Below are 13,375 nucleotides of genomic sequence, written 5' to 3'. Positions count from 1 at the left end.
GGGTTTGAACCGCCAGCCTTCTGCTTAGCAGTCAAGTGCTTTAGCCACTATGCTACCAGAGCTCCCTAACATACATAGGGTCACAATAATTCAATATCAAGTTGGCAGCAACTGGTTTTGGTGGAGTACACTATACACTTTCCTTATTTATCTTGCTTATTGTCCATCTTCCTCTTCCACCAATGTGAAATTGCATACAGGAATAGATTTATGTCTGTTTTGTTTACAGATCTATCCCACAGCACCTGCAGCCATGACGGGTGTCCAGATGATGCTTAAAAAAAGACTTGTGGAATGAGCAAAAGAATCTTGTATAAGTCTCATGGGGGTTAATGTTCCAGTGTCCATGAATGCTAAGCTAATGTGTTTATTTATTGCAGTAATTCAGATATAAATCTAACCATGCTCTGTTAACTTAAAACTGAGGTTAAGTACTTCCTCTAAGGTAATTATTGGTTCACAATAATCTATGCAAAGTACATCTACTTTTGCAGAAATGTGAGCAGGCATTCAGGTACCTAGATTTAAATTTGCCACTCACAATGCATTTGAGCCCTCTGCTAACAGTAGGACTTCAAGTTGACTGATTACAATAAAACAATTTGCTTTCTAAATACCATAGTGAAAGAAGTGAAAACTATTTATTGCCATTAGAATGTTAGTTTCTTGATGCATTTTATCTCCCAAAGCATAACAAGGAAATCCCTTTAACATTATACACTTAGGTGGTTTCCCTCTTCACCTAGGTCCAAATCAAAGAATGAAAGATCATGCCTCTCCTATGGAATCAAGTTCTAAAGCATCTAATCATATAGGTTCTTAGAAACCATCTACCAAACCCAAACCCCCTGCCATCAGGTCAATTCCAACTCATAGCAATACTGTAAGACAGAGTAGAACTGCCCCCATAGGATTTCCAAGGCTAAAACTCTATACTGAACCAGACTGCCTCATCTTTCTCCCACAGAGTGGCTGGTGGGTTCTAATCACTGATCTTTTGGCTAGCAGTCCAATACTTAACCATTGGGCCAACAGAGCTCCTTAGAAACCATCTAAGAAGTTTGGAAAGTGAGAAAACCAACATAAATATTTCATGGATGAAGTTACTGATTTGTTCCATTAAACTATTACTAACTCTCAGTGGAATTTTTAATTATAGAGATTTACCTTAGAAAGTTAAAAGGGTTCACTGACATTAGAAGAAAAATGGTATACAGCAGGTTGGGCTTAGAAAGTAGAACAACTTTGTTTTAGTCAGAATAATAAATGCTTATGTAATAGTTAAATTTCTACAAGTCTAAAAATGAGCATGCAAAACAGCATTCCCTAAAAATATAACTTAGTCAGGTCTGTTTCTCTGATTTCAGGTGACAGAGACATGCTAAACAAGATGAAAAGATAATAGAAATCAGAGACAAAAATCTGGTTTATAAAATAAAGCTAAGTGATCCATAACCACAAGTAAATGATTACATGAAATAGCAAATATCCAGGAGAACAAAGAAGAAATTATTTAAAATATTAATTGTATTTTCATTTGTGTAAATCTGTTTAATTTTCTATAAATTTCTATAGCCTTGATGATTAGTGGTATTTAATTGAGCTAATATAAAATAATAAAATAGGGAGCTCTGGTAGCATAGTGGCTAAGACACTTGCCTGCTAACCAGACGGCTGGCGGTTCAAACCCACCAGCCACTCCTCGGAAGGAAGGTTGGGCAATCCTACTTCCATAGTGATACTGCCTCGGAAACCCAAGGAGGGGTCACTATGAGTCGGGCCGACTCGACGGCACGTAACAATAACAAATATAAAATATGAAAAGGCAAGAGATCAATACAAATGGTAATTTTTCCATTTCACTTCAAATGAAATCTCCTCCACTTCACCCTTTTTTAAAGTACATTAAAGTCAAGAAAGAATTTTCTACTGAGACTTGCCCTGTCCTTAATCTCCTTTCTGGCACCTGGTGACCAGGTATCACAGACCACTAGTAGAGAGTGGGCTGTCTTTAATAATGTAATAACAAATTCAGGGCAATGATGCAGAAGCATTTCCACAAAATTTCTATTTTTAGATTGTAGAATAATAATCTTCATGTCAAGAGGACTATCTGGAAAGAATTACTTTTTTATATAGAAATGATATTCTAAATCCTATTTAAAAAATCCTATGAAATACTAAGATCTCATCCATCACTGGTGGAAATGCAAAATGGAAAACAGTTTGGTGGTTCCTCAAAAAGTTAAACAACATAGAACTATCACATGATCCAGCAACCCCAATCCTAGGTATATATTAAAAAAAAAAAAAAAAAAATGAAAGCAAGAAATGTGTACATTGACGTTCACTGCAACACTTTTCACAATAGCCAAAGGTCCATCAAGAGATGAATAGATAAACACAATATAGGTATTAGTGCTTAAGGCATTTGACTGCTAACCAGAAGGCTGGCAGTTCAAACCTACCAGCCACTCCTTGGAAGGAAGGTTGGGCAATCTACTTCTGTAGTGATACTGCCTTGAAAACCCAAGGAGGGGTCATTATGATTTGGATCTGACTTGATGGCTGTGGATTGGTTGGTCAGGTATATACATTGGAATATTATTCAGACATAAAAAGAAATGAAGTCCTGACACATGCTACAACATGGATGAACCTTAAAAAAAAGTATGCTGAGTGAAATAAGTCAGACATAAAAAGTATTATATGATCCCATTTACATAAAATAGGCTGATAGAGACCAAGGATTATTAGTGGTTATCAGAGGTGGGAGGGAGGTGGAAACAGGTAATCTGTTTTCAGGAAGCACTGAATTTCTGTTAATGGAAACAGTGCTGATGGTTCCACATAATGGACATAATCAAAGTCAACTGTACATGTAAAAAATGTTGAATTGGCAAATGGTTTTGCCAAAAGGGCAGGGAGGCCACATCTTCTGACCTCTTCTAACCCCACAAGAAGAAGACAGAATCACCATCAGTAGCCCAAGGCCTATTGCTATGAGGCCAGACATGCTGCCTGTCTCCAACCCTTTGACCAACTGTTCCTCCCACAGCACATACCACCTTTCTGCTGGGTTTGATAATTTGCTGCATTGGCCACACAGAACTCACAGATTATGGGGTTTATTAGGGAAGCACCAGGCTACAATTCAAGTTCAAAAATGTACTGTCTCTCACAGCCAGCCATCTCACTTAGCAGCTGGCAGTCTCAGCAGCACATCACTCTCTCAGCAGTGCATGTCTTTCACTTCTCTCTCTCAACAGGTTTTGTCTCCTGCATCTCTGAAGTGTGTTCCTCTCAACAGTACATCATTTTCAGCCACCAGTCAGAGACTCCTTCTGCCTCTAGCAGGGCTCCTCTTGAGCCTGGCAGAGTGGCCCAAACCAACTGCGGTGTCTGTGTGTCAACTTGGCTGGGCCTGGTTGAGTGACTGGGCAGCTGGATGTAGTTATTCCCCATGATGAGGCTGGTAATCAACTCCATGGAGCGATCTACTGTGAGGAGCTGAGTAGTTGCCTTAGGGAATATGGTCTTCTTCCTGTATATAAAGAGAAGCCTTGGGGCTTATGGTACACTTGGACCCGGCATGTAGCCATGTCATTCAGCAGCCTGCCATGCTCTGCCAACCTTGGAACTTACAATGTACTTGAATGCTAAAAGGAGCCCTTTGGACAGAGAAGCAACAACAGCCAACAACAATTGACCATTAACACACAAGATGATATAACCCAGAAACCAATGCAGCTAGGGAAGTATCCAAAGTAAGCCAGCCTACAAGACTGTAAACAAGGAACCAGAGACATCAATTGACAAATGAGGACAACTACAAACCAAAAAGAGGGGAAAAAAACTATGTCATTACAGAACTTCTAGATGGTAGAGAAGTCAAGACAACTACAGATAGAATGGACTGTTCTAAACTTGGGAAGAAAGCTAGAAAACACAGGGTAACCTCAAAGAAAAATGATAAACCATCCTGTAAAAAAGAGGACCAGCATAAATATTCAGCAAATACTAAAACAATGGCAATGAAGGAAGTGATAACATGATTCATAAACAAAAATGAGCTCAGCATAGAAAATTACACGGAACAAAGAAATTGACACCATGAAAAAGCACATAACAAAAATGATAGCAACAAATATATATTTGCCTATAATTACATACCTGGGAAGGGACTTATCTCTAAGATTTACAGTGGAAAAGTAGATGACTAAGCTATGATATATACACCATAATGGACTGTTTTGCAGCACTAAAAAATAATGTAGAGTCTGCAAAACACCGCATAATATGGATGAACTTGGAGGACATTACGCTAAGTGAAATAAGTCAATCACAGAAGAACAAATATAGTATTAGTTCATTGTCATGGAGGGTCAAGGAAACGTTTATATATGGAGGGAAACTTTCTTTGTTGGTTGCCAGGGATGGGAGGAGAAGGGAGGGAACACCACCAAAAAAAAAAAAAAAAAAATGCATTGACCCATGTCACTTTAGTTTTGTGTATTTCACTGTACATAAAATATAATTCAATAAAATGTATTTAAAAAAAGAAAGAAATGCACCAGATGGATACTTAAATAATCAGGAGCCACTCAGTTGCTCATGGCAAATTCCACCATGGAGTTTATAAAGACTTATGGCTAGAAAAGCCACACTATGTAATTTACTACACCATAGATTTGTTACATTTATTTTTACTACAATAAAACAATTAAACAAAAACCTATGGTGAGCATGAGTTACTCTCAGGTTGTTACTGATTCTGACAATAAAATGAGTGATATAAAGATAGTAAGAGAAGAAACCCTAGTTCCAGTTGGGAGAAGGTGTGTCCCTTTAAGCCTTACATCTCCTCCAGGTTACCATTTCCCTCAGATTACCTGGCTAAATGGTTTTCTGCCAAGGCGGCTCCTGGATCTAGAAAAAGGAAAGCACCAAGCAAGTGACAAATGATTCTGTGCCACTTTGTTTAAGATATAGTAAATTAAAGATTCAGCAAAGAATCCCATGTGTGACCTAATATCCAAAAATAGATATAAAATTTCTACAACTTAACAAGAAAAAGATAAATAACCCAACCAAAAAATGGGTAAAGACTTGAACAGATATTTAACCAAAGAGGATATCCAAATGCCCAAAAACACATTAAAAGATGCTTAGCATCATTAGCCATGAGAGATATGCAAATCAAAACTATGAGATAAGACTTCACTCCCACTAGAATGGCTAAGATTTAAAAAATGCAAAATAACAAATGGTGGAGAGGATGTTGAGAAATTGAAACATAAAAAACTGAATATAAATTGGTATAATAGCCACTGTGGAAAACTGTTTGGCAGTTCATCAAAAGTTAAACATAGCATAGTCCAACAATTCCACTCCTAGGTATGTACCCAAGAGACTTGAAAGCATGTTCACTGCAGCACTATGCACAATAGCCAAAAAGGGAAACAAGCTAAATGGCCATCGATGGATGAATGGATATACAAAATGCGGTACATACATACACTAGTCATAAAGAGAAATAAATCTTGACATATGCTACAACGTGGATGTTCCTTGAAAACAAATGGACAAATATTGTATGATCTCACTTATACGAAATGATAAGAATAGGCAAATTTATAGAGACTAAAGTTACCAGGGGTGGGAGGAGGGGACAGGTGAGCTCATTGTTTAGGAAGCAGTAAGTCTGTACTTACAGTAGTGGAGAATTTGCCAGCAGTTATGGGTGATGCTTACACAACATGAAGAATGTAATCAGTGTATATGTAAAAAATGTAAAATTAGCAAATGTTATGTTATATATATTTACCAAAATTTTTAAAAAGGTTTTAAAAACAAAACAAAAAAAGAGCCTCATGTCTCAAAGGAGTGTATGAATCTTCAGGTCCAGAGAATATTTTCTCAAGGAGTGGGATGGACATCGCATAGAAACAGGCCCATGTATAGCTGGAGTTCCGCAAGCCAGCTTTCCATGCGGCACAACAGAGTTAGCCGGGGAAAAGCAGCAGCTGGCTTATTTTAGCAAAGACAATGATTGCTGTACATTAAATTGTGTCACCTCAAAATATGTATTAAAGCCCTGGTTCTTTTACCTGTAAATGTTATACAATTAGGAAATCAGGATTTTCTTTTGTTATGTTAATGTGATAATTGCAGCGCAGGTGGGTCTTAAACCTAATCACTCTGTGTTATGAAAACAGCAGACCAGACACAAAAACACACACAGAGGAAGATGTCATATGATGACAGACACATGTGGCAAGCCTGGCATGCCAAGGATTGCCAGTAGCTACTAGAAGATGATACAGATGCAGAAAGACCTCTTCCTAGAGCCATGCCCTGAATTTGGATTTCTAGATTCCGAAACCACAAGAAAATAAATTCTGTCCTTCAAAGCCCACTTTTTGTAGTATTTTGTGTTGCAGCAGCACCAGCTAACTAAGACACTAACATTTTCAACCTTAATTTGATTTTTGTAATAGGAATGGATTTGTCCCTTGAGAGGGGGTCAGATTGGTCAATTTGTAACATTCCTTCCAACTCTAAAACTCATTCATCCAACAAACATTTGAGTGCTTGTGTGCACTACGGCTATCATATTTGTGAGGATTCCAAAATCAGCAAGCTGGAACCCCATTCCCCATTTCTGGAGCATATTGAGGGTAAGAACTATGGCCAAATCTGTAACTTACATAATGGAGCCTGAACTTGCACTCGTCTTCAATTTCATCTGCACTGTCCTCGTCAGAAACTTCCCCTTCCTCTGCATCATCCCCAAGGTGGTAAGGCAACTTCTTCCCCTGAAATGGAAGAAAACACCTAATTTAAACATGAAAATATCATGTGGTGTACCTTGGCTAGGAGCCCTGGTGGGGCAGTGGTTAAAGCACTTGGCTGCTAATGAAAAAGTTGACAGTCCTTATCCACCAGAGGTTCTACAGGAGAAAGAGAAGGCAGTCTGCTTCCATTAAGATTACAGACTTGGAAGCCCAATGGGGCAGTTTCACGCTGTGCTAACGGGCTGCCTTGAATTGGAATGACTTGACGGCACTGGGTTTTGAATTATACTTTGGCCAATCATTACTTCATGCTGAAAAGAAGGCAGAGAATTTGAATTAGAGGTAAAACAAAGGGAGAAGACACTTTCAAGAAGAGTCACTCGTATGACTTTCCATCAAATACAATTAATTAGTGGCACTGTATTTAAAAATAAAACTCACATCAGACTTCTTTACAGGAACACACAGCTTATCAAGTACCACACCCATCCCATTACTACAACCAAAGTGTTGAGCTCCATACGGGCAGCTTGTTCTAAGCCAGGTAAATGTTGCCATTTCTAAGTCATAGAATTACATATATACAATATGACCTCAATCATGTATAAAAGCATAGGGAAGAACTCAGAAGAAAAATGGCTAATTATTTATCTTTGAGTGGTATTATTTTCTGTTTTACTATATTTACCAATTTATATGGAGAAGAAGTTAGAGTAAATAAAAAGCAGCAGAACTGGGCAAGGCCAAGGGCCTGATAAGGGCTTCTAGAAGAGCGGATCATGTGCATCAGCCAGGCCTCTCACTTGTAAACAGATTTTAATTAGAAATTGAATAGGGCTACCTCTGGTGGCATAGTGCCTAAGGCACTTGACTGCTAACCAGAAGGCTGGGGGTTCAAACCCACCAGCCACTCCTAGGAAGACTGGGCACTCTACTTCCACAGTGATACTGCCTCAGAAACCCAAGGAGGGGTTGCTATGAGTCAGATCTGACTGGACAGCAGTGAGTTTGGTTTGGTTTATCTTCTAGCAACAGAGCCCTGGTGGTATAATGGTTAATGAAAAGGTTGTAGGTTTGAACCCATCCAGTGGTTTCATGGGATGAAAACCTGGCAATCTGCTTCTGAGAAGATTATAGCCAAGAAAACCCTATAGAGCAGTGCATGTCACATGTAACTATGAGCCTGTAATACGTAACTATGAGTCATATTCGACACAATGGCACCTAACATGACATGTTCTAGAGAAGGAGACCCTTTTTGGGTGGCGCAAATGGCTGCTAGCTGAAAGGTGGTCAGTTCAAACTTACCCAGAAGTGCCTTGGAAGAGAAGCCTGGCAATCTGCTACCAAAAGGTCACAGCTTTGAAAATTCAATGGAGCAGTTCCACTCTGCACACATGGGGTCACCATGAGTCAGAATCAATAGGACAGCAATAAGCTTGGTTTTTATTTATCTTCTAGAGAGAAGAATCTTCTGGAGAGTTGGTGTGGGCACAGAGAACTACATTCTAAAGCTAAGTGCCCAAAGGTCACTATGGTCAGCAGCTTCTAAATTAGCACCCAGTGGTTTTGACCTTCTACTATTCAAGCCCTTCTATAATCCCCTCCCCTTGAGTGTGGACTGGACCTGTTGTTGTTAGATGCTGTTGAGTCAGTTCCAACTCATAGCGACCCTATGCACAAGAGAACAGAACACTGTCTGATTCTGCACCATCCTCACAATATTTGTTATGCTCAAGCCCATTGTCGCAGCCACTGTGCCCATTCATCTTGTTGAGGGTCTTCGCCTTTTTCACTGACCTTCTACTTTATTAAGCATGATATGCTTTTCCAGGAAATGGTCCCTTCTGACAACCAAAGTATGTGAGAAATCTGGCCATTCTCACTTCTAAGGAGTACTCTAGCTGTACTTCTTCCAAAACAGATTTGTTCATTCTTTTGGCAGTCTGTTGTATCCTCAGTATTCTTTGTCAACACCACAATTCAAAGGCATCAGTTCTTCTTTAGCCTCCTTTATTCATTGCCCAGATTTCACATGCATATAAGGTGATTGAAAATACCATGGCTTGGTCAGGCACATTTCAGTTCTCAAAGTGACATCCTTGCTCTTTCACACTTCAAAGAGGTCTTTTGAAGTAGATTGGCCCATCTAATTTCTTGATTGCTGCTTCCATGGGTGTTGATCGTGTATCCAAGGAAAATGAAATCCCTGACAATTACAATTGTCTCTCCATTTATTGTGATATTGCTTATTAGTCCAGTTGTGGGGATTCTTGTTTACTTTATGTTGAGATGTAATCCATATAGAAAGCTGTACGGTCTTGGACTTTCATCAGTTAAATACTTCAAGTCATCTTCACTTTCAGCAAGCAGGGGTGTGCCATGTGCATATCACAGGTTGTTAATGAGTCTTCCTCCAATTCTGATACCACATTCTCCTTCATATAGTCCAACTTCTTGAATTATTTGCTCAGCATACAGATTGAATAAGTATGGTGAAATGATACATCCCTGATGTGTACCTTTCCTGCTTTGAAATCATGCAGTGTTCTGTGTGAACAACAACCTCTTGGTCTATGCACAGGTTCCTCATGAGTCAATTAAGTATTATGGAATTCCTATTCTTCTAAGTGTAATCCATAATTTGTTATGAACTACACAGTTGAATGCTGCCTTTGCATAGTCAACAAAACACAGGTAAACACTTCCTGGTATTCTTTGCTTTCAGCTAAGATCATCTGACATCAGCAATGATATCCCTAGTTCCACTCCCTCTTCTAAATCTCACTTGAATTTCTGGTAGTTCTCTGTCAATATACTGCTACAACAATTTTTTAATTATCTTCAGCAAAATTTTACTTGTGTGAGATATTCATGATATTGTTCAATAATTTCCATACTCTGTTGGACCACTTTTCTTTGGAATGGACATAAAAATGGATCTCTTCCAGCTTTTTGGTCAGGTAGCAGTCTTCCAAATTTCTCAGCCTAAATGCATTAGCACCTCCAGTGCTATATCTGTTTGTTGAAACATCTCAGTGGGTATTCTGTCAATTCCTGGACCCTTGTTTTTCACCAATATCTTCAGTGCAGCTTGGACTTCTCCCTTCCTTACCATTGGCTAGAACTATCCACTCACTTCTAATGAACATAATACAAAAAAATGTGATGGGATATCACTTCTGAGATTAGGCTACAAAACACTGTGGTTTCTTTTTTGTTTGTCTCTCTCAACCCCTTCCTCTCTAGAAGCTCTCTCACTCTGATGCTGTGAGCTGAACTATGGAGAGACCCACAGGAACAGAGAAAGGTCTCTAGCCAACAGTTTGTAAGGAACCTAAACATATCAGCAAACACTAAAGTGATCTTGGAAGTAGCCCTTCCCCAGTCAAGCCTTGTGGTGACCACAGTTCTAGCAGACACTTTGATGACAGGTTGTAAGAGACCCTGAGCAGGGGACCCAGCCAAGCCACACCTAGATGCTCAACCCACAGAAACTGTGAGATAATGTATGTTTGTTTTGTATAAGCTGTTAAGTTTTGGGGTAAGTTGTTACACAGCCAGAGTAACTAATAAAATCACCAGGCAAAACGAGGAAGCAGAGCTAGTCCACTGAAGGTATTACTTTCACTGTTGCTAAGCAGAGAACCCATGACTTGCAACTCCATTATCCACTGAGTGGACGCCAGATGTTACTGCCAGAAATATGGCCCTAACTGAAGCCTGGATGTAGTTGCCACCACTCCCACCACCATCACTAGCATGGATTAGCTGGGTCCCACTCCACTTCTTCAGTGTGTAGGGCAGGTTTACTTGATTGATGGCACCTAGGTCATGGGCCTACAGTCTAGCTCTAAGGATGGCTGAAAAAGCAAATCTGTACATTTTCAGCTCCTATGAGGGGATTTATTAAAACAAACAAACAAACCCATTATCATGGAGTCAGCTTCAAATCATGGTGATTCCATGTGTATCAGAGTAGAACTGTGCTCCAAAAAGTTTTTCAATGGCTGACTTTTTAGAAATAGATCACCAGGCCTCTCTTCCAAGGAACCTCTGGGTGGATATGGGAAAGCGAGGGAAAGGAAAAGCCAAGCCAGGGAGATAAGATAGAGCAAGCAGCAGTGGCAGGGATCCAGGCAAGGGGAGGTACCCAGGCCCCACCTGTAAGAGGTGGGAAAGTAGGGGATAAAAAGCCAAGCTAGGTGGAAGACAGTGTGAGCAACAGCAGCAGGGATCCAGGCAAGGGGAAGGCAGAGAGGTTTCGAACAGCAAAGGGAGACAAATTTGTCTGTCAGTCTGTATTACTGTGGTGGCTTGAGTGTTGGTGTGAGACTTGAGGTTGTGCCACTGGTGTTTCAAAGGCCAGCATGGTTACACATGGTGCACAGGTTTATACACAGCTTACAGACTGAGACAGACTAGGAGGAAGGAAGAGGCCATCCACTACTCAAAGAACAGGACAGGGAAAACCTTATCCTTATGAATAACAGAGAAACACTGTCTGAAACATTATTGGGCAAACTTTATGAATAGCCTGAAACACTGTACGATACAGTGCAGGAGGATGAGCCCCTTAGGTCAGAAAGCTTTCAAAATACAACTGGGAAAGAGCTGCATCATCCAAGTAGAACCAATCTAACTGATACAGATAAAGTAAAGCTTTTGAGACCTCCATTTGCTAACATGGCATGACTCAAATTGAAGAGAAACAGCTACAAACATCCATTAATAATCAGAACATGGAATGTATGAAGTACAAATCTAAGAAAATTGGAAGTTGTCAAAAATTATATGGAATGCATAAAGATTGATATTCGAGGCATGAGTGAGCTGAAATGGACAAATTTTGGCCATTCTGAATCAGACAACCATATGATCTACTATGCCAAGAATGACAATTTGAAGAGGAATGGCATGGCATTCATCATCAAAAAGAATGTTTCAAGATCTGTCCTGAACTACAGTGCTCTCAGTAATAGGATAATATCCTTATGCCTACAAGGAAGACCAGTTAATACTACTATTATTCAATTTTATGCACCAAACACCAAAGCCAAAGATGAGGAAATAGAAGATTTTTATCAACTTCTGCAGTCTGAAATTGACTGAACATGCAATCAAGATGTGTTAATTATCACTGGTGATGAATGCAAAAGTAGGAAACAAAGAAGAATCAGCAGTAGCTGGAAAATTTGGCCTTGGTGACAGAAACAACACTGGAGACTACATGACAGAATTTTGCAAGACCAATAACTTATTCATTGCAAGTAACTTTATTTGACAACACAAATGGCAGCTATACATGTGGACTTCGCCAGATGGAGTACACAGAAATCAGATTGACCACATCTGTGGCAAGAGGCGACGGAAAAGCTCAGTATCTTCAGCCAAAACAAGGTCAGGAATTGACTGTGGGAAAGACCATCAATTGTTCATATGCAAGTTCAACTTGAAGTTAAAGACAGTTAAAACAAGTCCATGGGAGCCAAAATATGACCTTGAATATATACCTCCTGAATTTAGAGACCATCTAAAGAAGAGATTTGATGCACTGAATACCAATGACCAAAACCTGAAGAATTGTGGGAGGACATCAAAAACATCATCCATGAAGAAAATAAGAGGTCACAAAAAGACAAGGAAAGAAGAAAAGACCAAAATGGATGACAGAAGAGACTCTGAAACTTGCCTTTGAGTGGTGGGTGGTTAAACAAAATGGAAGAAATTAAAAGATAAAAGAGTTGAACAGAAGATTTCAAAGAGGAGCTCAAACAGACAAAGCGAATAACTATAATGAAATGTTCAAAGATCTGGAGTTAGAGAACCAATGCAGAAGAACATGCCCAGCATATCTCAAACTGAGAGAACTGAGGAAAGAAATTAAGCCTTGAGTTGCAGTATTGAAAGATTCTATGGGCAAAATATTGAATGATACAGGAAGCATCAAAAGAAGAGGGAAGGAATACACAGAGTCACTATACCCAAAAGAACAGGTCAATGTTCATCCATTTCAGGAGGTGGCATATGATCAAGAACCAATGGTATTGAAGGAAGAAGTTGAAGCTGCACTGAAGGAATTTGCAAAGAACAAGGCTCCAAAAATTGATGGAAAACTCACTGAAATGTTTCAACAAATGGATATCCACTGGAGGCACTTACTCAGTTATGCCAGGAGATTTAGAAAACAGCTAAAGGCTGACTGATTGGAAGAGATCCATATTTTCACCTATTTCAAAGAAAGATGACCCCACAATATGTGGAAATTTTCAAACAATATCACTAATATTGCATGTAAGTAAAATCTTACTGAAGATAATTTAAAAAGTTACAGCAGCATATTGACAGAGAACTTCCAGAGGTATAAGCTGGATTCTGAAGAGGACATGGAACAAGAGAGATCACTACTGATGTCAGATGGATCTTGGCTCAAAGCAAAGAACAACAGAAAAATGTTTACCTGTGTTTTATTGACTATGCAAAAGCATTTGATTGTGTGGATCATAACAAACTGTGGATAACAATGAGAAGAATGGGAATTCCAGAACAATTAATTATACTCATGAGGAACTTGTGCA

At 39.3% G+C, this 13,375-nt stretch overlaps 1 protein-coding gene across 1 annotated transcript in view; it reads right to left on the bottom strand.

The window, feature by feature from the left end:
* Window positions 1-13,375, bottom strand: part of PLCH1 (phospholipase C eta 1) — a 330,067-nt gene that overhangs the window by 48,995 nt on the left and 267,697 nt on the right. Inside the window, exon 10 of the mRNA XM_007943576.2 lies at window positions 6,711-6,818. Within this exon, the coding sequence (XP_007941767.2) occupies window positions 6,711-6,818 (108 nt within the window). The remainder of the gene's footprint in view (window positions 1-6,710; window positions 6,819-13,375) is intronic.

Source organism: Orycteropus afer, unplaced genomic scaffold (assembly GCF_000298275.1).
Source record: "Orycteropus afer afer isolate SDZICR_OR568_19922 unplaced genomic scaffold, OryAfe1.0 scaffold00109, whole genome shotgun sequence".
NCBI lineage: Eukaryota > Metazoa > Chordata > Mammalia > Tubulidentata > Orycteropodidae > Orycteropus > Orycteropus afer.
Note: the sequence above shows the minus strand (reverse complement) of the source record. Positions and strands in the feature narration are given on the sequence as shown.